The 27127-nt window shown below is 39.7% G+C and overlaps 1 protein-coding gene across 4 annotated transcripts in view; it reads right to left on the reverse strand.

The window, feature by feature from the left end:
• Window positions 1-27127, reverse strand: part of RAD54L2 (RAD54 like 2) — a 74690-nt gene that overhangs the window by 31869 nt on the left and 15694 nt on the right. For all 4 annotated transcript variants that reach the window (XM_087924047.1, XM_087924046.1, XM_087924045.1 and 1 more), the window contains exon 2: window positions 19611-19820. In XM_087924047.1, coding sequence (XP_087780173.1) covers window positions 19611-19764 — 154 coding nt within the window. In that variant the 5' untranslated portion in view covers window positions 19765-19820. The remainder of the gene's footprint in view (window positions 1-19610; window positions 19821-27127) is intronic.

Here is a 27127-nt window from a genome sequence, read left to right on the forward strand (position 1 = left end):
ATTCTTTACAAATGCTTAGATGATAACTGAGCCAAAGAAAATCTTCAGTAGAGTGCTTCTCTATATATAAAATACTGCACCATCATCAATAATTTTGATACAAAAAAGGAGGATCAAGCTAGATTGATTACATTCCCCATCTCAATGTCATTTCATTTTCACATCTCATTAAAAAAAACACTTTAACAGTAGTTAAATTGTCCAGGATATTTTTTAAGCTTGTGTCACTACACAGAATTGCTGAATGTGTCCCTTAAGAGCTTTAACTATTCGCCATTTAATTTGGAAGAAATAATCAGGCATGCTAAGGTAATGCCTCTCAAATAGAAAAGCCAAATTCTGTACCAGTATACACAGCATAACTAAATATCAAGTCATTCGATTTGTTCTTTATTTTAAGTTGCCTTTTTATTGCAACAGCTAAAATAAATCCGATCCCGCCGCTACGAAAACATTCATGAACATTCTCCGGAAGCATTCTTTCCATGTGTCCAACACACAGCGACAAAAATGTAATGGTTTTCCGAATTATGTTACCACAGGCAAGAACAAAAGTGAAGATATTGTAATGCACTCACAGGATAGTTTGAGGCTCTACTTGAGGCTACCCTTGAAGGGCTAAAACTCGTGCAGAGTGTGGCGGCAGTTCATGGGGCCTGAAAAAAGGCCCATGTAACATTACCGCTCTGTGAGCTGCATTGGCTGCCAGTCTGCTTCCAGTACAATTCAAGATGTTGGCGATCACCTTTGAAGCCCTTCATGGCAGGGGTCCAGGGGTACTTGAGCGACGGTCTCATTTCCCTGGGATTGGCCCATTCCATTGGCCTGATTATTCTGGCTGATGGGATACAGGAGAAGGGCCTTCTCTGCATTGCACCTGCCCTCTGGAACACCTTGCCCCCCCCCCCCACACACACACGCAAATGAGGTTGGCCCCAACCCTCCTGATCTTTTGTTAAGGGCTTAAAGACGTGGCTCTGCCAATTAGTTTGGGGCCCCAGTGGGTAGCATTACAGTGGAGGTGGTTGATTAATAAACAGATCCCCTTTCCCTGCTCCCAGATTTTATATATAAACTCTTTTATTATTGTAAGCCAGCCAGGTAAGATGGGTGGCTAATACATTTTATAAATATATTAAATACATATTTCCTATATGCTTCTCATACTGCACTCACAATCGTGATTGAGCAACAATCATGACTGAGCAACAATCATGATTGAGCACAAAATAAAAACTTGAGCCTGAGCTAAAAAAAATTGAAAAACCAATTGACGAAATACATACATACATATCAAGGTGCTGTTATAGAGTGAATGACGGAAACTTGGCTGGATATAATGGATCAGAATTTGAGCCACAGGTGCCAGTCAATTATTTCTGAGTCACATAGATCTTTAGCAAGGGATCAGTGTGGAATAAGGGATAAATCAGCCCAATAAAAACAGAACAAAACTCCCCACCAGGTGCTGGACCAATCAAACTATCCCCTAAATCAATTTTAACCTAGTCCAATGCTTATGGGAAGAGCCTGGTCTTTATAATCTTCCAGAAGGCTAAAAGGTTAGGGACCCCTTGAATGTCAGATCAGAGGCTATTCCAAAGGACTGGGACAGCTAGAAAGAATGTGCATCTCTAAGATTTCATCAGTTAACAGCATTTAAGGAAAAGGAGCTGGTGCATCACTAAACCTCCCAGATGCTCCTATATTGGCTTCAAAGTTCTCCTTTCGGATACAGTGCTTGCAATGCTCCATAAAGAGCCATTGCAAACAGTGAAAGGTGAGGGGTACTGACTGAGTGAAACAACTGAAGGTACATAGAAGGGATAGAAAAATAGTTGACGTTTTCCACAGTATCCATGGTATCTTGCTATTTCTTTCAGAATGGGCGTTGGTATAATTACCTAAGAACGCTCTTTCTATCTATGCTGCTAGAGAGCCCAGGATGGGTTAAACTCCTCCTGATGACATCATTAAGCTGAGTCTATCATAAAGGACAGCCTGCGGGAATCTCCCTAGCTTTGGCGAAGATGCTTGACAGACTTTAGTTGAGTGTCTCTGAAAGCCAAACAGAACCTAGAAGGTTAACATTTCTTGCCAGAATCCGAACGAAACAAGGGAGGGGCTGGGCTCTCTAGCAGCATAGATAGAAAGGGCGTTCTCAGGTAATTATACCAACGCCCATTCTCCTCGACACTGCTGCGAGAGCCCAGGATGGGACATACCAAAGCCTGCATGTCCACGGAAGAGTCCTCGTCCGGCTGATCACTCCGACTGTGGAACCACACACTGAAGTACCCGTCTACCGAAGGCCGCACTTGTAGAGGCAAAAAAATATAGACGGTAATGTCTGGTTAAGGGTGACGGGGATGCCCATGTGACCGCTCTGCAAATCTCTTCCAGGGATGCCTGGTAGCCGAGGCAGCTGAAGTCACAGCGCTTCTGGTAGAGTGCGCTGTCAGGCCTTGGGGTACTGGAAGAGCTGCTGCCTTGTAGGCTTGTGCAATACACGCCCTGATCCACCTGCTTAAGGTGGGAGGAGAGGCTTTGTTCCCCAAGTGCAATGGGAAAAAGGATACAAACATAGCCTCAGTTTTCCTAAAGGTGGAAGTGCATTTGTGCAAATTCTAAGCACTCTCCTAACGTCTAAGGTGTGCCACTTGCACTCTAAGTTGTGGTGCAGAAGGGGACAGAAATCTGGCAACACAATGTCCTGGGACCTGTGGAACCAGGTATTGACCTTCAGGATAAAGGTGGGATCTAAGCATAGAACAACTCTATTATCATGGAAAATGCATTGATCCTATCTAACCGAGAGTGCAGCAAGTTCTGATATCCTTCTAGCAGATGTGATTGCTACCAGAAAAAGTACCTTCAGGGTCAAGAATTGCAGAGACACTGTCCTAAGGGGTTCGAATGGCGGTTCCATCAGAGCCTGGAGCACCCTTGGAAAGTCCCATGAAGGGTACCTGTGTACTATAGGGGGGTGAAGGTTGGAAGCCCCTTTTAAAAATCTCTGGACAGAAGGATGGTGTGACAAAGAAAGGATTCAGGTGGTTCAGGTACCACCTCCTCAGGGGACAGCTCAGCTGTGACCAGCGCCTTGTTAAGGAGAGTTTTAAATAATGCTGATTTAAAGACTGTGGCCGAGGGTGGTTGATCTGGATGCAGATCTTCCTCCTCTGAAAGGTTCGGGTCCCAAATCTCCCCCTCTTACCAATCCGATCCAAAAGAGTGACTGCGCACAGATGGAATTGCGCAGTCGCCTTCCCCATAATCTTCCCACTCTGAGTGGATGGAATAGGCCTTTTGCTCCTGAAGTTGAGAGCCCGCCCTCTGTTGAGAAAAGGGCACATGGGAGTAGGCTGGGAAAAGGGAATGAGCCCTTTCTAAAGGCCTACGGATTTGTTGAAATCCTTCTGCCAAACCCCATGGTAGTGGAGACCACATCCTGAATCTCACTAGGTCTGGCGCTCATGGAAGGGTCAGTGGGGCAATGGCCTGCAGCGGAGGGGGTGAAGGTAGCCTCAGGCCTAGGCCGTGAGGTACCCTGGGTAATGGGAAGAATAGGGGGAAGCCCCTGGCGGCCTGTTTGAAATTAGGCCTTGACCTGCTTGGGTCTTGAGACCCTGGTTGTTCCTCAAGCCTCTCTGGGGACCAAGATTGTAGGTGGCCAAAGGAACCTGGGATTTCTTTTTTTTTTTAAAGTAAAGTTTTATTTGGGTTTTCACACACACAAAATACAAGTAAAACATCTTTTTTGAAAATAGCATGATCCCGGGTTGAACCTCTTTATACAGACACAAACTCAATTTCATGCTCATTTTTGTGTTCTATTCCATATCTTATACTATTATATATTTTCTATATAGTTTTTCCCCTCTTTTAATTTTCTCAATTTTATTTTGATTATCTCATCTCAATTCAAATCATTGTATTTATACTTTTATCTGTTCTGTTTCAATTTCATATTATCTTTTCTCATTAAACAAATTTTCTCCTGTTGTTACTAATTGAAGTATGACACCTTTATATCTTTTAATTATAGCCATTCAACTCTTATTTAAACTTCAATATATACCTTAAGGTTATGATCTTCAATATAATACATAATACATAACTTCCAATTGAATTCTGCTTGGTACATTCTTATAATACACACTATATTCTTTTTTAAAAAAGGATTATAAATATATGTAATTATAAGCCCTCATTCCATTCCAATTCAGTTCTATCATTAATAATCATTAAAGTCTTAACATCTTTAACATTTCTTTTCAATTAAATATCATACTTCCTTAAGGACACATATAATCTCCATAATTAATTTTTCCCTTATTTCTCTTCCCATGTTTTGTAAATCATTAAATATTCATTTTTTTACATTTATTTATTGACAAGCGTTCCACTAAGTTATGATAACTATTTTATCAAACATTTTAATCATACATAGTTTCATATTTTCTGAAATTATTTCTATTTCTAATATAACAATACTATCTTATGTACCTTTGCAGAATCCCTTTTCCCATTAGATTTTCACCCATTATCTCTAAATAGTCCCTGTTTCTCTATATTTTGTTTCTGTCCTTTATAACTTCTTTTCCTTTCTTTCTTCCCTCTCTTCTTCTCCCTCCCCTTTTTACCCCCTTGTCTCTCTACTTCTAATTCTCTCTTCTGCATTTCCCTCTTCTGTTGCTTTCTGATTTTATACTTATTTTTCACTCTATTCTTTTTTGGGGTTGTTTTTTTAAATCTTACACTTTTCATTCTCTTTCCCCCCCTTTCCTTTTTCTTCCCCACATAAAATTACTTGTTCATTACAGATGGCTTCTTCTTTGTCGCAATCTTCTTGTTCTGAAGGCATTTCTTGTTGTTTCTCATAGTTCCAAATCTCCATTTCTAAGAACTGAAATACGAAGCCAAAAGAACCTCTCCCTTCTTGTGCATCTTCTTTGTACTTTTTAAGTACCATTTTCAGTTCTTCTAAAAGTGGAGCCATTTTAAACAGTTTTAAACAACCACCTGATTGATTTTAGTCATTCAAATGCAATAACCAAGAATCCAGAGATCACCAAGTACTCTAGATAGTTCCAAGCTATTTCTTCTTATTTCTTTTTTCACTTTCTCTTCCTGGGGTTTTACTATTTTGTTGCGAAGTTTCAGTTAAGATGTATCTTTTGGAAGTCTTGTTGAGATTTTGCTGTAAGTTCTTTTTAATTCCAGGCAGTCTCCTCCCTTCCAGATCCTGCCCTTTTATTCTTTTTCTCTCCTTTCCTGTTTTCAAAAGCTTTTAATTATCCAGAAATCTTTATTATCCCTTTGACTTTTTATTTTCAGCATTAAATGCCTATTAATGTCAAAGTGGAATTTTTTTTCAATTTCTTGCTTAAGTCACTTAGCTGTCAGTATAGGAAGAGGAGAAAAAAACCCAAATCCTTTCCCTTTTCTCTCTCCTTCGCAGCTTAGAAATCTTCTTAGGGAACAATGTTATTTTTTTTTAATAGTTTCAATTCCAGGGTACCTTATTTGTTGCTTTTGCTGTTTGACCTGGTCAACCAAAACTTTCTCTTATCTTCCTCAGGCACATTCTTTTCCGGTCGAGTTCTTCTTTGTGGTGGCCATTTCTGACCACCAGTACAACCGCCTTTGGGAAAGGGAGTAATGGCCAGCTGGGGAGGAGAGATGCGGCTCTCCTCAACCCTGAAGGCAGTCTCCCCCTTCTTCACCACCTCTACGGGGTGGCTTAGCCCCAAAACCAGCCGGCTCGGGGCGCTCCAGCGGCGAGCATGAATCAAAACCGTGCAGAGACTCTGTTTCAGTCTGTCACCGAAGAAGCTCAAACCGGAAGTCGACCAGGAACCTGGGATTTCTGACACCCCCCTGGAAGGGCCTCCATGGGGATCACCTGGCTGGGAGGCCTGTTTAAGTTGCCCTCTCATTTGTTCTATAGTTTTGTTAAACTGCCTCTTTAAGGCAGCATGCCTTTGTTTTTCAGCTTTGAGTTCGGCCTAGGACGTCTTTTGGGGGACCAGTGCCTTTGCTCTAATTTTGGCTGCCACCTCCCTTTGGATGGATTGAGTGCACTGTCTGCATCTCTTTCTCCTGGCTGGTTGGAGGCCTTGGGCTTCTGGGACAGAAAGTTCTGCCTGGGCCCTGTCTTGATCCATGGTGAAAAATAGAAATAGAAGCAACCTTCAATATGTGCTGCCTATTGGAGGGGCCTTGCTTCAGATCCCTGAAGGATGGCTGCTCTAGGGCTGATGCTTAGGTTGTGAGGCCACCTAAAATGGCCGCTCGCCACATGCGATAAGGAATTGTGGCCCCAAAATGGCTGCTTGCACCTGCTGTGGTCTCTGCCTAATGGTGCCTCTCTTTAGGCTGCTGCAAGCCCCGAGTGGCTATTCTGGCCGAAAAGCAGCTGCCTGAGTCAGACGATCAGCTGGCTGGTGCTTTTTCTCCGACACGATCTTTACAATTGTGGCCGGCTGAATCCATTGGGGAAAGGCTGTGGAGGAGGCTGGATGATGCTTCCCTACTTACAGCCTTCCCGATGGCTGGCAACGTCGAATCCTTGGCGTTGCAGGAGAGTGGAGCCCCGCTCTCCTGAAGGCACAGCTGCACTGGATCCCCGGGAGCAATGCCTGAAGTTCAATCTGCTTCCTACTTTTCTCGATGATGTTTAAATGCGAAAAACACGCTGCTTTGAGGGACACTAGCTCACAGATGAAAAGGAGCTGAGTCAAAGCTGGGGAGACTCCCACAGGCTGTCCTTTTATACAAGTCAGACTCAGCTTAATGACATCATCAGGAGGAGTCTAACCCATCCTGGGCTCTCACAGCAGCATCAAGGAAAATGATGAAAACAACACTGCACCATTTTGCCACAATCTTACTCTTGCAGGGACATGGATACAATACATATAGAATAGGCACAGGGCTTATATCACAGTAGTTCATTACTTTAATTGATACTACTATTCACTTGCTCCCTGCTCCGTGGAAACCACGGATTTGCTCCCTGAGACTAGGGCGGTTAGGAACAGATCCACCCTCCAGTTGCTTAGCTTTTGTTTTTTTAACATATTATTTGTTTATTGGATGTCAGCGATGCTTACCCTACTTCTTAAAAGTCATCCAACAGTCAGAATATAACTTGTCAAAATGAAAAATTAATAACCATAATTTTATGTTATTATATCTCTTACAATATTCTAATAATCCATTGTTAATTATGTATATCCTTCCTACTGGGTGAAAGCATTTACACAGGACAGTGACTGTAAACTGCTAGTGTACTATTCTGAACGCTTGCACAAAAAAAATGCCATAAAGAGTGCTAGAGTACTCTGTACTTTCAACTGAAAAAACATTTGTCCCAAATTAAAATGCTAGTACTTCTAGTTGTCTTGTTTCTTTGATATTGTCTTGACAAAGAGGTCTACATGGTTTCAAAGAGACAGAGAAGGAAGGAAGGAAGGAAGGAAGGAAGGAAGGAAGGAAGGAAGGAAGGAAGGGAGTGAGGGAAGGAGAGAGGAAAGAAGGAAGGAAAAAGGAAGGAAGAAAAAAAGGAGAAAGAAAGAAAGAAAGAAAGAAAGAAAGAAAGAAAGAAAGAAAGAAAGAAAGAAAGAAAGAAAGAGTGAGTCACAGATTTTCTTTTTTAAAGAGAGAGTCTAATAGAAAAGGTGGCAGATGTAGCACCCACTGACAATCTGGAACATCCAAAGGTCAACTTCAGTGACAAGCAACCTCTCTTGGAACTCCAAGATTATGCAAGCAAAACAATGCCCCAAACACGCCAAGAGCTCTTATTCTGACCTCAGTGCTGCACAAGGGAGAGGTTTGAATTACATAAATGCTGAAGGCTGCTTATATAAACTTTTTATGAATGTGTCCAAATGTTAAGACTTACAATCCAAAAGAGACCAATTTGCCAATCTTATAAATTATAATTTTAAAAAACTCACAACACTAACCCATGCAACAGATGAGAATTTCCCACAAGAGTTAAGCAAACATTAAGAAATGCAGTTCAATACTAGGAATTTTATGTTCAGACTGGCTTAAATATGTTAACATACATGGATGTTTGCTTAATTACTTCTCTACAAAGTAGCATGAAAAATTCATGTGGAAGGAAAATAACAATGGAAATGGCAATATTCTGCTACTTTATTAAAAATGTGGATTTTATAAACTTTCTCTCAAAAATCTCTTCATCTTAATATGATAATTAATTCATAAATATTAGAAGTGAATCAGAATCTACAAATTTAGACTTATTACTGTTGAAGCAACTGCTATAAAAACTGACATTTTTACATTCTGTTCTTCTCTTAATGTTCTATGAATAGCTTTGGTCACAGTGACCCAAATTATTTTCCAGTCTTCTCTGCAATGAAGTTTCAGTGACACGCTGCCACTACCGATACATGCTAGATGCTTCTCAAAGCAGTTAAGGAATTTTTTCAATTAAATACCAAAATACCAAAAAGAAAAACACGAAGAAGCTATTTGGCTGAAGTAATTTTTCAGTGCCTTATATTAAAAGTCACAACTGTTTAAAGTTGTTTTTGTTTCTTTCTATCATACATCTTTGCTGGGTCAATGTAGATACTATTATTTATTTTACAGGAGACTTTGAAATAAGAGGGGAAGCAGGTAGTTTCTATTATGTAATTATTACATAAAGCTTTGTTTTAAGAAGGCAGATATTACCATACTATTGGCTGTTTCCTAGAACAGACCAGTGAAAGATAAAGAAAAGGTGATGAATGTATATATTTTCAAGCCAATTAAAAATATTAAAAATATATAAATGCACAAGCACAAACCTGTGTAGCACACTTTAGTATACAATTGTCATAATCAAGAAATCTGATACTTAATCAGCAGAAGAACTGAATGAAAGACAAATTATAATCAGAGCCCTCAGCTATCACATCTCCCCTTACATATTTTTGTGGTAAACAAAATATGAAACAACAGTATTATACTTTCAAGTTCTTCTTTTCAACAACTACTACCACAGTTCAACTTTGCAGTCATGTATTCTTATAAAAGCAGTGACATCTTTTTGGGAAATTAGCTTTTAGGAAACACTTAGTATATGACACTGCTGTGTTACTCTCAGCCAGTGTGCACATTATAGCTGCCACATATAAGCCTCTATATATTTCAACAAGTTTCTGTGAATTTTGTATGTTTGATCAGTCACTATGTAGTAGCTCAATTAGAAGTCAGTGATATTTTGGACAAAAACTTAGTTATAATATAGAGAAGAAATAGAATGGTCTACAGAAGGAGCTAGAGAGGAGCAATGTCAAATAAATGTCATAAAAGCACTTCTGACAGATAGATTGCCTGACAGTCTTATAGCCATTTATTGCTATTTAAGTTTCAGGAAAAAATAGCCCACGTAAACATGAAAAGGGACAGGTTTTTAGGATTAGTAAAGATCTTGAAAATAATGCTGTTATGCAACTATCTCGGTCATAAAAAGCATTTTATACAGCTTGAAAAACAAAGATATTGGGGACATTTGACTTTAGGATCAGGTTAAGACACAAAAATTCCCAAAGCCCATTTTAAAGCCACTACACTCAATCAAGTTTCCATTTCATACTTAAAAACACTGTGAAGAAACAGTTTCTTTCCAAGGCAATTGTTAATCAATAAAATCAATAAAAATCAATAAAATTAAATGAGAAGGTCAATACCTTGGCAGAAAATAGTAATCTATATAATAAGAGCAGAAATATAAATATAGTTTGCTGTTCAAATACTAAATCATTTTCAATATCAAGATTTTTAAGGTCATGAAGCTCATCTTGTTTACTTTTCCAAAAACTAAGGAAAAAACACCATAAGTGAACAGGTTTCCTTTTAAAAGTTTTTTATGCTCTGATAATAACTTTTTCCTACAAATTAAAACAGCTTTCTTATGTATGGTAAAATTGCAGAAATAGTTCCAGTGAATAAATATATAATGTAACAATTAACTGTTTCATAGGAACTAAAACAGTTCAGGAAGCAATTTTCAGATACAGAAACAAATCACAAATATTTATTATCCAGGATTGTTAAATATCTACTTCATAATTATTTGATCGCCACACTGAAGCTCAGGGGGCTTCTTGGCATGCCATAGCTCTAGGCTTCAACGTATCTTGCTCAGTCTGGTCCTTTGCAAGGAAGTTGCTGGCCATGTGAAGCCATTTTCACCTGATCTCAGGAAGAAAGCACTGTCTGCAACTTGAGGGGAAAGCTTCATGTGGCAGGCAGCTGCCTTGTAAGGGGCCAGTTGGTCAGAAGTGAGAGCAAGAAGATGGCAAAGGCTAGTTAAGGCAGCAGGGCTGCAAAGTGCAGAGGTCCAAAAAGGTGTAGATTGGGTGGGTGGGTGAGGAGATAAGCAGGTAGGAGGAGCTGAAATGCCCCTGCAGTCATAACCAGAGGCAGACTGTCAAGCACCGGAATCTTGATCATGTGATCACAGGGACGCTTCAAGGATGGTCATAACTCTAAAGACCAAGTTGAAAGTCCCTTCATTCAATGTCACCGTTATTTTAAACATCATGGAATGAATGGTTGTAAGTCAAGGACTTCCTTTAAGTCAACTATCTTTCTATGAATTGTACTTGTGCGGTTGTGAGTATTCTCATACAGTCTATATTTCCTGGGTCAAGAAATCTAGACTGTATGTGAGAATGCTCACAACTACATAAGTACGCTTTTTAAAAAGTGAGAAAGGAACAAAATATTTATGCGTTATAGTATACTGAATTTTAATTAAAACATTGAAAAACATGACAGCTTCAAATATTTAACAACATACAACAGAGATTAGAATTTGTTATTTTGCTAGAATCGTATTTAAGGAATTGCAAAGAATCGTACTCAAAATGATGCTGTCTGAAGCTCAAGTCAATCAAGAGTATTAAATACCAATTTGTATCACTAAGCATTTTATTTATCATAGAGAATATCAAAATCATTCTTAAAACATACTCTTCCACATTTAGGTTGCCATGAAGACTCATTTGTCAGACCAATCAAAATAATGTCAGCCAGGAAAGAAGATGTGCTCATTTTTACCAACATGTACAGCTGATTTTATTACAGTTTTTTAAACAGTTTGGTTGGAAGAAGAAACTATGGTAATGCAATGCAAATTATTCTAATTTCACATCAAATGTGTGATGCTATTGTTAAGAATTTATCTCCTCTAGTTCAAATATTGTAATCTAAGATATTAAGATTTCCATGCGTTCAAAAGTGTTGTAAGAAAAAGGCCCCCTAAATTCATAGAATTCCTGGTAAACAACCTTTGGCATTCTATCCTATACCCTATCTTAAGTATATTCAATAAATCTTTAAAAAGCATATAGCTGAGACAGTTATTTACACAACTGATTAATATCCCTTTTTCCTCATCTCCACCCCCAGTATAACAATGGTATTTGTCTTCCTTTTATATTCAAGTAACTTCTTCTTTATTTACAATATTTCCATGGCCATCTATCTCACATAGCAACTCAACACACAATATATAATGTATATTAAAACAAGTTTTAGTACAGGTCTCCTGTTGCCTTTCACGCAGCTCTATTATAATGAGAAGTGAACAAAAGCCAGTCTTCAAGCTATCTATATCAAACAGTAAAGAGACTTTAAAAACAAAATGTTCCCTTCAAAAATGAAAAGTACTTTTTTAAAAATGTCATCACTATGTTGGTAAAGAACAGCCAGTTCCAAAGTGCTATAAGCCCATAATTAAATTTACTGATACTATCCCAATATTTAATCTCTATATAACAGTTACGTTTTTGTCTCTCTTGATTCTTTCAAGCCTATTTCCTATTTCCTTGTACTGTTAAATGCAATAAATTTTTCAGTTTAACTTAGTTCATCATATCAAATACACTAATGATTTTTTTAAAATTAAAAATTATGAGAATTTTTTGTTTTTATTCTTTTTGTATTTGTACATAAATATTAAAAACAAATAAAACCACAATATTTTTTTTAAAAAACCTCAAACATCTTTAAATTGGTTTCTCTCACCTAGCCCTTAAAAATCATACACCTCAGCCAATTAATTTTGTCTTATTTTTCTTTATCATAAAAAGCAGGCATAAAACTATAAGAGTAACAGGGAAGTTTATTACTTAGGTTTTTTCAGATGCTTCTCCACTAAAACTAGAAGATTTGCCTTCCCTCTTTCTGAACTTTTAAATTTTGGTTGTAACCATGTAATGATTCTGAAAGGATGCCAAGGATACAGATGCAAAAGAATGTGGACTATCATAGCTTTCATTTATCTTGAACACCAGCTGGTTACACCTCACCTACCCATAAGGCAGGCAGGAAAATACACTTTAAAAAGCTAGGTGTGAGAGCTGGCATAATCATGCACGTTCACAGCTAACCATAAGCTCTGCCAGTCATAGAATTGAATCAAATTGAATTCTTTATTGGTCGTGTGTGATTGGACACACAAAGAATTTGTCTTGGTGCATATGCTCTTGGTGTACATAAAAGAAAAGATACGTTCATCAAGAGTCAAGAAAGGGCGTTGGTACTTACCTGATACGCCCGTTCTCTGTGAGCTGTGAAGAGCATCCAGTGATGGGAAGGTGCTTCAGTCCCTTCTAGGAAGGCTGGGCTTAAACTTGAGGACACTCCTCTCCTCCTCCACGAGACTCCTCCTTAGCATCCCCAGTTTTGTGAAGCCAAGGTATTGATACCCTATATGCTTAAGCCTATGTAATAACCCTGGGCGGAGCAGACCCCCTACCAGATGGAATAAAAGGGAGGGGCTGGATGCTCTTCAGAGCTCACAGAGAACAGGTGTATCAGGTAAGTACCAACGCCCTTTCTCCCATGAGCTGTTCAGAGCACCCAGTGATGGGACATACCAAAGCTTGGCACTGTCCTAAGGGAGGGACACCATCTGGGTTGCAGACCTAACTGTGTCTGAAATAACTTGCTGCAAAACTCGCCTACCAAATGAAGCCTCAGCAGAAGCAAATACGTCAATTTTATAATTTCTAATAAATGCAGATGGAGAAGCCCAGGTTGTAGCTCGGCAAATCTCCTCTATTGTAGCTTGGGTCACCCATGCTGCTGTGGTGGCTGCACTCCTGGTGGAGTGAGCGGTAATGCCTTGGGGCACTGGAATCGAGAGTCATACGACTTAGCGATGGTGGCCCTTAGTCATCTACCTATGATAGAGGTGAAACCTTGCGCCCCAGGGTGTTAGGCTGAAAGGACACGAAGAGGGCTTCTGTCTTTCTGGAGGGCGCCGTGCGCTCTATGTAGATGCGTAAGGCTCTTCTAACGTCCAAGCGGTGCCATTGGTGTTCAAGCCTGGGTGATGGCTGTGAGCACCAGTGAGCACAACAATTTGGGAGCACCAGCTCTTGAGCTCTATGGAATGCCGAATTAACTTTTGGAATGAAGGAGGGATCTGGTCTGAGAACCAGTCTATCCGAATGGAAAATGCAGAGATCTTTGTGCACCGATAATGCAGCTAGTTCGGAGATTCTTTGGGCAGATGTAATTGCTATCAGGCAAACTACTTTGTAGGTTAGAAATCGAAGCGTTGTGGTCTTTAGTGGCTCGAAGGGACCTGTAGTAAGGGCCAATAGTACCTTATTTAAGTCCCAAGTTGGATATCGGTGCACTACGGGGGGGCTCAAGTTCTTGGCACCGCGCAGAAAACTGTGAATGCGAGGGTGATGAGATATGGAGGTAAGATCATCCCAAGATATGATCGAAGTCAGGGCCACAACCTGTCTCCGCAGTGTATTGGTGATAATCCTTTCTTTAGGCCCTCCTGTAAAAATTCTAATAACTGCGCTACTGATGGGGAAGTGGGGTCGATCTGAACCTTCTGACACCAACAGCAAAAGCTAGATCAGGTAGCCTCATAGATTTGGTTCGTCGAAGGATGTCGAGCTGACTGAATAGTGTGAATAACTTGAGTAGAAAGGTGTTCATCTCTCAGATGTCGCTGTTCAACTTCCATATGGCTAAGTTTAGCCATTGGGGGTCCAGGTGTAGCACTGGGCCTTGAGATAGCGATATGACCGATGATGGGATCCTCCACAGTGGTACCGTGGTACCTTCAGGTCCACGAACCATGCTCACCTTGGTCAATAAGGAGCCACTAATAGCAGGTCCGCTTTTTCTTCCAGCAACTTCTGAATCAATTTGGGGATCGAGGGGAGGAAAGGCTATAGTAGTCCGGTGGGCCAGTGACATCTGAGGGCGTTCATGTCCTCCGCTCCCTGCGATGGGTATCGAGAAATTAATCAGGGAAGCTGTGCATTGAGTGGGGAGGCAAACAGGTCGACTACCAGTCGGCCCAACCTCCGAATAGCCTCCAGAAAGATCTTGGGCTCCAGATGCCACTCTGATTGGTCCAACATGGCTCTGCTGAGCCAATCCACTTGTACATTCGCTACTCCAGATATGTGCTCTGCCTTTAGAGAGAAAAGATGGATTTCGGCCCACAGGCCTAGTCTTTCTGCTTCCCTCATTAGTAGTTGGAATGAGTGCCTCCTTGTTTGTTCATATGGGCCTTTGTAGTTACGTTGTCTGTTAAGACGAGCACATGTTTGCAATGGAGATGCGGGAGGAATTGTCAAAGTGCCAAGTACACCACTCTCAGTTCTAGCCAGTTGATATTGTGTGCCTTCTCTGAGTTTGTCCAAAGGCCTTGCACTGTATGTGATTGGAAGTGGGGGCCCCATCCCACTAGACTGGCATCAGTTGTAACAGTCGACCTATGTGGATCCTTGAAAGGGCATCCCTTGCTGATTTCGGGTTGTGTCCACCATCATAGAGACCTGAGAACAGTTGATGGAACTTTTACGCAAGTCCTGGCGTCATCTCTCCCGGTGCGTTGGTATGGCAACAGGAACCACTGCAGGGATCTTGCATGGAACCAGGTCCAAGGGATAATAGAAATACAAGAAATCACTTTTTCGAGCAATTTAGAAAGGAGACATAGTTGTACTTTCCTAAAGAGTTCTGATCTGTTGAGCCAAATCTCTAATGCTTTCTTGTCTGTCAGGGGAGAGGAAAACTTTGCCTTCCAGGGTGTCAATGATGGCACCAAGGTGAATGAGTCTAGTAGATGACTTTTTGACCAATTGATTGAGAACCCATGTTGTGTAGGGTTACAAGTGTAGTTTGAATGTTTGAATTTGCTTGATTGATGGAAGATGTCAGAATAAGAATGTCATCCAAGTAGCACTGAAGTCGGAGGGACCTATCTCTGAATGATGCTGCCAAGGCAGCCAAGACCTTTGTAAAAGTTCTGGGAGCTGAAGCTAGGCCAAATGGGAGAGCAATATATTCATAATGGACGTTGTTGTAACAGAAACGAAGGAATTTGAAATGTGAGGGCCTAATTGGGATATGTAAGTAAGCTTCCGTGAGGTCTATGGAGGTAAGGACATCGTTTTTTCTGACGCTGAGTAAGATGGATTGGAGAATGGTCATTTTAAATTTTCAGTAAACTAAATATTGGTTTAGACGTTTTAAGTCCAGGATTGCCCTCCATCCCCCTGAATTTTTAGGGACCATGAAGAAGTGCGAATAAAAACCATGACCTTTTTGATTAGAAGGGACGGGTTGCATGGCCCGGATCTCTAGTAGATGTGCTATGGCTGTGTCCATGAGAAATCTTTTTTCTGCATCCCTGGAAATTGGGGACTTCATAAAAAAATCTGGGGGGATGGAGCTGAACTCCAGTGCCAGACCAAATTGTACTGTGTTCCTGACCCATGCGTCAGTGGTAGAGGAATCCCATTGGTCAGCAAACCTTTTTAGGCGACTGTCAATGGGAATCTCGTTGTGGTAATTACTTGGACCTGCAGAAGGGCCTAGATTCTGTTCCTTGAAATTGTCTCCTAGGATGGAGTCCCCTTCTATATCTGTCCCCAGGTTCAATTCTATCTGTCTGTTGTCTGAACCCAGGCTATCTTTGAAATCTTGGATAGTAGGTTTGGTAGAAGGGGCGAAAGGAACCCCTACAAAAGGGCTGTGGTGATCTGGACTCTGATCGACAAAAAAGAGAGGGAAGAATTTTCTTTTTGGTTCTGGTTTCAATTAGGAGGGGTTCAAGCGCACTGCCAAATAGTTTGTTCTCTGAGATGGGAGCTGAGGCAAGCCGCCACTTGTGCTTGACATCTGCCTGCCAATGCCTGAGCCAAAGTAACCTTCTAGTCGCAATTTGGGAAGCAATGGCCCTAGAGGAAAATTTAACTACATTGAAGGTAGCATCTGCTGAAAACTCTGCAGCAGCGATTAATTTAGCCACATCTTGATGTGCCCTAATGTTTGAGGTTAGAATGGTATCCTTCAGGTGGTGGAGCCATCTGAGAGATATCTGGTGAAAAAGGAGGCAGTGTGGCTGCTCTGATGGCCCATGCATCCAAGACATGTGCCCTATGGAGGGCTAGTTCCGCCCTCTTTTCCTCAGGCTTGAGAGCCTCTTCAGCTTCACTTGGGATGGCTGAGGAAGATGCAAATGCAATGATAGGCTCGTCCACTTCTGGAGTGTTTAGAAATTTAGAGAACTCGGGTATCAAATTATAGTATTTTTTATCATGTCCTGTGGGAGTGGGATATGAGGCTGCTGCAGCCATTGTTTTTGTACTAAATTGGAAAACATATATGGCACAGGGATAACCTCTGCCTCAGTGACTGGTTGAGAGAATATGAGATCCACTGCTTCCCCTGGAGTATTTGGTGGGGGAGGGGTACCCGTATTATCCAGCCGTGTCTTAAACAGCAGGGATTTAAATAATTGTGGGCGGAATAATCCTGTAAATACGGAGAGGTCAAGTGAGAGGCCTTCATCGTCAGACATCCCCCTTTCTAGTGGACAATACCTGGTTAACGGTGTGTATCGACTCCTCCTCCATTTGATCCATTGGATCCCCTTGATCTCCCATATCCTGTGTGTACTGAGGGTCTCTGACAGTGGGCAACGATAGTTCTGCAGGGGGGGGTACCTGATGAAGATGTGGATCCGTGATGCCAGAGATCGTTCAGAAAGAGATCTGCAAACCGAAGCTGAGGGTGTTCGTCCTGCCTAAATAGCCTGTTGGACGCCTGCTGCTATGCCCATCTGGATAGCTAGCTCTATCCATGCCCTCATGTTGGCAGAGATTTCCTCCGGAAGTTCCTCCTCTTGTCTGAGGCCAGCTGCAGTTGGTGTAAATGTTGCCTCTGGGGCCCTCCTTGGGGAAAGAACGTTAGAAAGAGCCTCCTGGGGAGGTTGTATCGATATGCTGCTCCTTCTGGATAAATCCAGAGGGTCGGTTGGAAGGTTCTGGGCCTGTGAGGTAGAGGGTATGATGAGTGGTGAAGAGGTGGGCTGTGCAGGTGCTCGTGTACATTTTTCCACTTGCCTTTCTAATGCCTGATGGCATCTGTGTGCATCTTTCTCTACTGCCTTAGGGGTCCTTTTTGGGCTCCGTGGACTTATCTCTATTTTTAGCAGTTAGTCTAGATCTGGAGTTGTAGCTGGTGGCCATGGTAATGCCTTTGATAGCAATGGAAAGAGGCTATGAAATTAGGTGGCTGGAACACCTAGGGGCCTGCTCCCTTAAGGGGCAAGGGATCCTGGAATAAATAGTTCCCCAATGCCTTTAATAAATGTTGTCTCTTTGTTCTGTTTTGCTTTGTTATCTATCTATCTATCTATCTATCTATCTATCTATCTATCTATCTATCTATCTATCTTTCCATCTTTCCATCTTTTAATAACTTAGATTTGTAGAATTTAAGCCAGTCAAGTCAATTTTTGAATAAAGTACTTGTAATATCAAATATGGAGACCAGAACACCCCCCTCCAGACCTGGCCCTATATGAGGGCACAGAGGTCTGTAACTGATAATTAGATCAGTTTAGCTGCACTTATTGCCTGTGGAATCCAGCAGTTCAAGTCCTCTATCATCCAGTGGACTGGTGGTAGGACTCCCCCTTCCCAGGTCCCCAAAAAGGGAAACCTTGTTGGGTAACTTGCCTCACAGACAGTAACAATTACTCAGCAAATTTAACCACGCAGCCTTTAAAATGCTGGCTGCCTCATGGCAGAATGAAAACGAAAGCAGCTGTCACCGCCTGACCTGCTGAAAGCAAAACCGCTCAGCGGGAAGGCGCAGGGGCTAATTCCCTGCCCTGAGGTGTTCTGCGGGGAAAGCCTCGTAATAAAAAGGAAAAAAGGCTGCACTTTTAAATGGAAGCTTCAAACCTTGAAGGGACAGAGCGTTTACTCAGCCGGCTGGGAGATCTGAGAGATAAGCCTCCTTGTTTAGAAGTTTAAGGCAGCGTGTCTCTGAAACTAGAGGCTTTTAGCCTCAGGGCAGATTGGAAAGGTAAGCCTTCCCGTTTATGAGGCTTTAGCCTCGGGAGGCTGGAACGTAAAAACAAAACAAAACAAAACAAAAAAACGAGCGAAATGACTTTTGGAGATTCCCAGGGGGATGGTTGGTGACAGAAACTATGGTATTACCTGATCTGAGAAATAAATCAGCTAAATCGCCAGTGTTCTGTTCTGACCAGAAAAACAATAACACAACCTGTCTGAAGAAAGGCTGAGCTAAAACTGGGGACGCTAAGGAGGAGTCTCATGGAGGAGGAGAAGTGTCCTCAAGTTTAAGCCCAGCCTTCCTAGAAGGGACTGAAGCACCTTCCCATCACTGGATGCTCTGAACAGTTCATGGGAGAATCATAAGGTACAACCCTTAATAATAGTCATAGGGTATAATAAGCAATCAAATCATACTAGGAAACAGTCAATAAAAATTGTTAGGATGCAAGCGACAAAGCTACAGTCATACAGTCATTAGTGGGAGGAGATGGGTGAAAGGAAGGATGGAAGGATTAATAGTAAAAGTAATAGTAATGCAGACTTAGAAAATAGTTTGATAGTGTTGAGGGAATTATTTGTTTAGCAGAGTGATGGCATTCAGGAAAAACTGTTCTTGTCCCTAGTTGTTCTGTTATGCATTGCTCTATCACTGAAACACTCCCAAAATGTCATACTGGATTTTAAAAACATCAAAACAAATTGATCAAAGATATAACTATCAATCTAAATTAGTTACATTTAAATGAGCCCGATAAAATTCTACCATTGTACTAGATACAATGAAGGCCAGCTGCCACATTCGTTTTTTGACTGTAAGGTATTTTGGCATCACCTGATAGTCCAATAATGAAAATCTATTTTTCAATTCAAAGAATTCATCTTGCATTTTTTACTGAGTCTTATATCTCTATCCAAAAATAGCATAAAAAATGAATAATATTTCCAAAAGATATGAGGAGTGTTCAGTGCTTTATATAATTGTCCAGATTACAAATTTGACATATTGCTTTAGTCATAGAAGTACAAGTTACCAACCCAGGACGTGCCTGCTCCTTATAAAAACTATCAATTAAAGTGTTCCAAATGGTATCATATGTTCCAAAATGAACAAATCTGTATTTTGTATAAGATTTGAACAATTAAAACCATATTTCTGTATAAAATGAAAATCATCAGCATACACGCTTCCAGCAATGCTTCCCGAACCCATTAACTCACCATTCTCATCAAGTAAATCCTCTTCATCATCTCCATCATTGTCCTCCTCCATTGCTTCCTCATCATCTTCTTCCTCCTCTTCCTCTTCCATATCCTCCTGCTCCAAATCTGGGTCCACATCTGGATCACTCCCTGAGACTGACTCGTCCGACATGATTCCCAGTAGCGCTCCTTGTGCATTACCTGCTCATGATCTATATTACAGCAGCCCTACAAATTAAAATAGAGGAAATAAAGATCAGATAAAATTTACAAGCTCTAAGGCACGATGTAGCACAAGCCAAGTTTGTTGAAAATTATCCAGATTCCTCTATTACTAACTTAGAATTACAAAGTTGGAAGGGACCTTGGAGGTCTTCTAGTCCAACCCCCTGCTTGGGCAGGAAACTCTACACCAGTGATGGAGCACCTTTTAGAGACCTAGTGCCCAAACTGCAACACAAAACCCATTTATCGCAAAGTGACAACACGGCAATTTAACCTGAATACTGAGGTTTTAGTTTAGAAAAAACAACTCATGCATTAACATCTTTTGTCTTAAAAGAAAAACACAATAACAGAGCTTTAAAAGATGCAAACAACTTTTGATATTTACAATTTCAGGCAACTCTGTCCCCAAAGCAGCTCTGTCTCCACTTCTGCAACTCCAGCTCCATCCAACTCTTCTTTCCCCCCCATCGCTTTCTGCCAGGATGAGGACTCCGCCCCTTGCCTGCCCCCTGAGATGCCTGATCCCACTGGGGCTGCCCCAATCGACAAACTCTGGTGAACTCTGTGCTGGGGCAACCGCTCTGAGTGCCCCCTCTGACACACATGCCACAGGTTCGTCACCACTGCCGTACAACACTTCAGACAAATGATTATCCAATCTCTTCTTAAAACCTTCCAGTGTTGGAGTTTTCACAACTTCTGGAGGCAAGTTGTTCCACTGATTAATTGTTCCCACTGTCAGGAAATTTCTCCTTAGTTCTAGGTTGCTTCTCTCCTTGAGCAGTTTCCATTCATTGCTTCTTGTCCTGCCCTCAGGTGCTTTGGAGAACAGGTTGACTCCCTCTTCTTTTTGGCAGCCCCTGAGATATTAGAACACAGCTATCATGTCACCCCTAGTCCTTCTTTTCATCAGACTAGACATACCCAGTTCCAGCAACTGTTCTTTATATATTTTAGTCCCCTAATCATCTTTGTTGCTCTTCTCTGCACTCTAGAGTCTCAACATCTTTTCACATCGTGGCGACCAAAAATGGATGCAGTATTCCAACTGTGGCCTTACCAAGGCATTATAAAGTGGTACATAAACTTAGAATTCTTATAAACATATCACTTTTTAGAATTATGATATCCTTTTCATGGCAAGGCATGGGAATAATTACAAAGTCTCCAACCATTTATTTAAATTTATAGCTGAAAATATAACATGATAACAAGCACTTTAAACACCTGTACATCTCTATGATGATACAATTCCAAACTGAAGCAAATTTAAATTGCTTAAAACAAACATGCATGCATGATTATACTCTATTGTATCTGAATATTTCCTGATTGATATTTTCCAATGAATGTTATATAAAACATACTTTTGCTCACTTTATAATAAAATATTCTCAACTTTTGAAAACTCTTGTGACTTCTGTCACACACTTTTAAAATAAATAAGATAAATATTTATCAAATGATAGTTTAATGTTGTAACTCATGCTGTCATTAGCTATAATGGTTTACAGAATTTTCTATAATAAATTTTAATTAAAATTCATATATTTAAGGCAAACATGGAAATATAATCAATTAACATTTAGAGAATAAATGTTAAATGAATAAAAAGATACAGTATGTATACAACCAAAGGAGCAAGAATAAGGGAAGCAGATGAATGATGTAAAATCAAAATGAAGTAGTGGACTAGATTAAGGAATTGAAAAGTTAACAAGTTAAGGTAATTGTTGAAATACTTGAATTAGTATAGATTTACAACAATTATTATAATGTTTTAATGCACAATTAATTTTTGGTCTTCAGTTCTGAAGAAGCTTCTTGGATGAGAAATGAAACATGTTCAAGCAAAAACAAAGGAAGTCCAGTTGCTATTTGAAAAAAAGGATCTTTGGGACATCCCAACAGAAAAATGTTTTATTACTGCAGTTTAATGGAAACGTACTTCTCAATAATGTATTGATTGAATATTAAGCTTATGGTCACTCTTGTATGGTGGAAGAATTGTAACCCAGTAATATGTGAACAATTTTCAACTAGTACAAACTTCAATTTGTATAACACACTGGAGTCCTTCCAGTAAATTCTGAGGGCCAAGGGAGGTTGGATTAGTAGAATTATAATTCTCCAGATTAACCAGAGAAAGTATTTCTTTAAAGAAAGTATATATTTGGATTTTATCCATGAACTATTTTTGATTTGCAAAACCCTGAACAGATTTGATCCTACCCAAAACTGTAGATGCACAGGATACTTAAACGATTGAGCAATGAATATGATCTTCTCTTATTGCCTGCACATATAAGAAGCCAGTGTCACAATTTACAATAATTATGTGAACTCAGTCAGGGATACTAAATCAAGAAATAATGGGGTAGTATTACATGTGAACCCAACACATTATAGCTACACTGTGAATACTGGAAATTATCAAGAGTAAAATAAGGAACCTAAAGTACAAGCCAAGCCAAATTGATCACTGTTTAAATATATACTGGTTGCTTCCATTTCTTCAGATCTGATTAAATTTCTAATCTAAATCTAATCTAGGAAATTAGATTTCTAATCTAATCAGATTAAGTATAGGAAGAAAGAGAAAGAGAAAGAAAAATAAAGCCAGAGAGCAAGAGGACAGTTACATAACAACTCCCTTAAAAGAAATATAATGTTAAATGTGAAGTCTGTGCTTCCCAATGCTTGTTTATTTCCTTTTTAAACTAGGTCTAAATTTATCTTCCCAGAAAATAGGAATATATTCTATTTTTTCAACTTAATAACCAGGATGGCTTCAGACCTTCAATTGTGGCTTCTCTAATAAAATTCAATAAAAAATCAACATAAAATAATCAATGAATCCAGTCAGATTTAAGAGTATCTCTAAATTATTAAATAACTGAATAGAATACTTTTAATGGGAGATTTTTATTCTAATAATGTATTTAAAGCTATTAGTCCTTATTTAACAAATAAAATATGTACAGAAGATAGCAAAAGTGTATCTGTATACAATGTATCATATAAATTATATTAAATGTTCAATTTGGTTGCCATTTTTTGTAAATACTTCCTTACTCTTTTGATGCCTTTCAACATCTCTATGTATAGCAATATTTTCTCTGAAAAAAATATTAAAACATATTATGATTGGCCTCTGGAGCCTGCCTTTTGATGCATCCTGTATACAATAAAAATCTTATCAAAGCCAATTTTATTTTAAGGAAGCTCATACCCAAACAGTGTCAACTTATACTGGTGAACCGCTTACTGGATCAAGCAAAATCTAATCATAAAACCAGCCTTCCCACACCTGCATACCCATTTCATTATCATCTATCTATCTTATTTCCAGTTACATAAGAAGTGCTACTTTAGAGGGCTAACTGTCACATGTCAAACTTGAAATATAAAATATGAGTATTCTATCCCAGTCAGGTAACCACAACTAGACATTAGCTTCCCCGAATTTTTTACACATGCCTTACCCAGTTCAAAGCTATCTACCAAGGAAAATTACATAATACACCCACCTCCCTAGTTTTATGATAGATTATTCCAACCTTTCTCTCTCACACACACAAATCAGCATTTAATCAATGGTGTTAGCACTTGTTTCAAATTGATGAGCAAATTATTTTCAAATGATTAATTACAATATGTTGACAGCTCAGAATTATCTCTTAATAAACTCATCTTCTATTCCCCTAACATAATAAGTACATTAAAAGTTGTAATTTTGATACATTACTTCACACATAAAACTTACACAAGATTATATGGCTCTGGATCAAACTACTGTTTAAACATCAACCTCATATTTGTGAATGTCTTTTACTAAGCTACAGCCCCTTATTATTCCAGTATTTACGAATGGGAAGCAAGATAAGAATAGATATTTCAACCCTTTGAATAAAGATAGACATGAAATCAGGTCTAATTATTTTTTATATAATTCCATGTAAGTTTCTCCAATCATCCAATAATTTTAAGAATTAAATTTATTTAGTTTTTTAAAACATTAGATAAATATATAGATCAAAAATTATTTTTACAAAAAATATTTTACTGTTATCAATACAAAGGGCAAACTAAGCTAATTTGGGAGCATAACATTTCTTAAATACAACAGTAAGTCAATTTAGAACTAAATCCCACAAACTAAGACTGACAAAGTTGATTTATTGTTATTTTCATGCAAAAATCACCTTATTAAAATGACCTATACAATTTATAATTAACAATCACGACACAAAATTTCAGATAACTCCCAAGAGTAGAGAAGATTTGTATGAAAGAAGTATCCACAAAGGAATGAATTATCCAGAAGGGTACAAGCAGAAGGGTACAAGCAATCATTGCAATTAAAAGCTGACGCACTAGCAAAAGAAGATAAAAGCCAAACTGTATTTGCTGTATTTGCTTTTAAATTATTTCTTTGATAGAGTAATAAAAGAGGATATAATAACAGAAAATTTTGCAAGCAGAAATACACAACACACACATACACACAAACTACTCCTCTCCTCTACTCGTTGCAGAATAACTTATGCCACCAGACTTGAAATTCTAGACCTAGAAAACCTAGAACTACGCCGCCTTCAGTCTGATCTAAGTATAGTATATAAAATTATACATTGCAATGTCCTACCTGTCAATGAATACTTCAGCTTCAACCATAACAATACAAGAGCACACAATAGATCTCAATAACTCAAGGTTAACCGCACCAAACTTGATTGCAGGAAATACGACTTCAGCAACAGAGTGGTCAATGTCTGGAATACTCTACCTGACTGTGGTTTCTTCCTCAAACCCCCAAAACTTTAACCTTAGACTGTCTATTATTGACCTCACCCCTTTCATAAGAGATCTGTAGGGGGCATGCATAATTATGCGCACCAATGTGCCTACCGTCCCTGTCCTATTGTTTCTTTTTACTTTTCTTAATTCGTATGCATTTCATGTACTCATAATTATGTCTATACTTATACCTGTAATCTTATAATCAATCACTTGACAAAATAAAATAAAATAAAATAAAATAAAATAAATAAATAAATAAACAAACAAACAAAGGAGAAGAATAACTCAGTATCCATTCTAATTCTAGAAAAAAAAATAAGTACATGACAGTATCTGATGATAAGTATAGAACAAAACTGCTGGTGATAGAACAGGTTGCCTCATTTACAATATGAGTCAGAAAATTCCCAAGCTATGCTATTTACCAAAGTAACTCTCAAAGCATATAATACTCCAATAAATATTTTTAGCTGTAGGCAAGATTCAGATTACATAACACCATAAATTACAATCGAAAATATTAGCACGTATATCTGGGTTGCTCTACATATCTGAGTCGTGGCAAACATTTGCTTTTATTTATTTCTTGTATGTATCTAAACTATAATCCTTATTCTAATTTAGGGGTATCTTGATGTAGAAAATCAACATGGCATGTGACTTGGCTGAGTAAAAAAGATTATCTTTGCTGCAATCTAAGAACAACCCAAATCTAACCCACTTTGAATATCCAGGTAAATGATAAGTCTTGTATTACATAAGTAACTTATTCTGTCAGCATAGCTATCAGTATGAAATCTGATATTGCATAATCTTGCCTTTTCAGAAACTTACCCCATATTTAAGAACATGCTTACAGCAAAAGCTAATTAACTTCTAACCAATTAAGCTAGGTTTTTCTTTGTTGACTTTCTGAATCAACAAAACTTTGGCAGTTTATTCTGCTCTTTGGCTTGGAAATGGATAAGTCCTGCCTTACCAGCTACATTTTTACAACATACTCTCTCATACATTAAGATCATTGTGTAAATTGCAAGTTACATTCTCCTTCTAGTCAAGCATACAAATTAAACACAGTAACTTCCAAGTAAAAAAGTCTATGGTTGAAAATAAAGCATCTTATACCAAATGCATACAGGTAGTCCTCGACTTACAACAGTTCATTTCGTGACCATTCAAAGTGACAATAGCACTGAAAAAAGTGACTTATGACCATTTCTCACACTTACAACCATTGAAGCATCCCCTTGGTTACGTGATCAAAATTCAAATATTTGGCAACTGATTCATATTTATGACGGTTGGACTGTCCCGGTTCATGTGAGCCCCCTTTTATGACAAGCAAAGTCAATGGAGAAGCCCCGATTTAACAACCGTGTTATTAACTTAACCACTGCACTTAACAACTGTGGCAAGAAAGTTCGTAAAATGGGGCAAAACTCACGTAACAAATGGCTCACTTAGCAACAGAAATTTTGGGTTCAATTATGGTTGTAAGTCGAGGACTCTCTAATGCAGTTCATATTGAATACCACAAATTAGATTATGAATAGTTTGCAATTCTTGTCCAGAGTTACAGTATGCTTCCTGCAAATTGGAATTTGTCTTGAAGGTGAAAAAGCCTGAATGAATAGCAATATTCTGGATTGGTACATATATAAACATTTTGCACTAGGCTTTTTTCCCCTGTTCTCTATATACTCTATATCTATATCTATCTATCCATCCCAGGCATTCTCAAACTATGGCCCGCGGGCTGGATACAGCCCACCGAAACCATTAATCTGGCCCGCATGCAGACTTCGGGTTTGAGCTTCTTCAGCGACAGACCAAAACCTCGTCTCTGCGAGGCTTCGATCCGTGCTCGCCGCTGGAGCGCCCCGAGCCGGCTAGTTTCAGGGCTAAATCTGGCCCGTATGGCACCATGAGGCTGCCCTGCCCACATCACCCCGCCCACCTGCCAGCCCCCACCCTTAGGCCGAGTGCAAGATTTTCCTTGGCGAGTCCCATGGGCTAGAACTGGAAGGTAAGGCCAACGTTTTTGGCCAGCAGAATGCTTCGGGGGTGGGGGTGGGAGGGGCAAAAAAAGGGGTGGGCAGAGGCCCTGGGAGGCATCCACGTGCCCTGTTTTGGGCCAGCAGAGTGCTTCTGGGGATGGGAGTGGTCAAAAACGGTCCACGCCTTTTGGCAGCCGAGGAAAGAACTCAAAGATTTGCCAGGGACTTCAGTCCATCATCACTCCACTGGGAGGGAAAAAAAAACCAAAGGGGAGAGGCTGCGCCTGCCGCTTAATTACGCATCACTTCCAAGAGTCGTGCTTAGTGCCAGGTACCTGCGGGCTTTCCATTCATTCTGGGTGAAGCAGAACAGAAGCAGAGAGGGGTGGAAGGAGAGCATGCCATGCTCTAGCGCGGCACTATCCCATGCCAGCCGGATTAGCCCAGAAGCAGAAGATACCACAGTCACGGGCTGGATGTGGGGTCTGAGGCGGGGGGAGAGCAAGT

This window comes from Pseudonaja textilis, chromosome 2 (genome assembly GCF_049901715.1).
Source record: "Pseudonaja textilis isolate UNSWEBS1 chromosome 2, rPseTex1.2, whole genome shotgun sequence".
Taxonomy (NCBI): domain Eukaryota; kingdom Metazoa; phylum Chordata; class Lepidosauria; order Squamata; family Elapidae; genus Pseudonaja; species Pseudonaja textilis.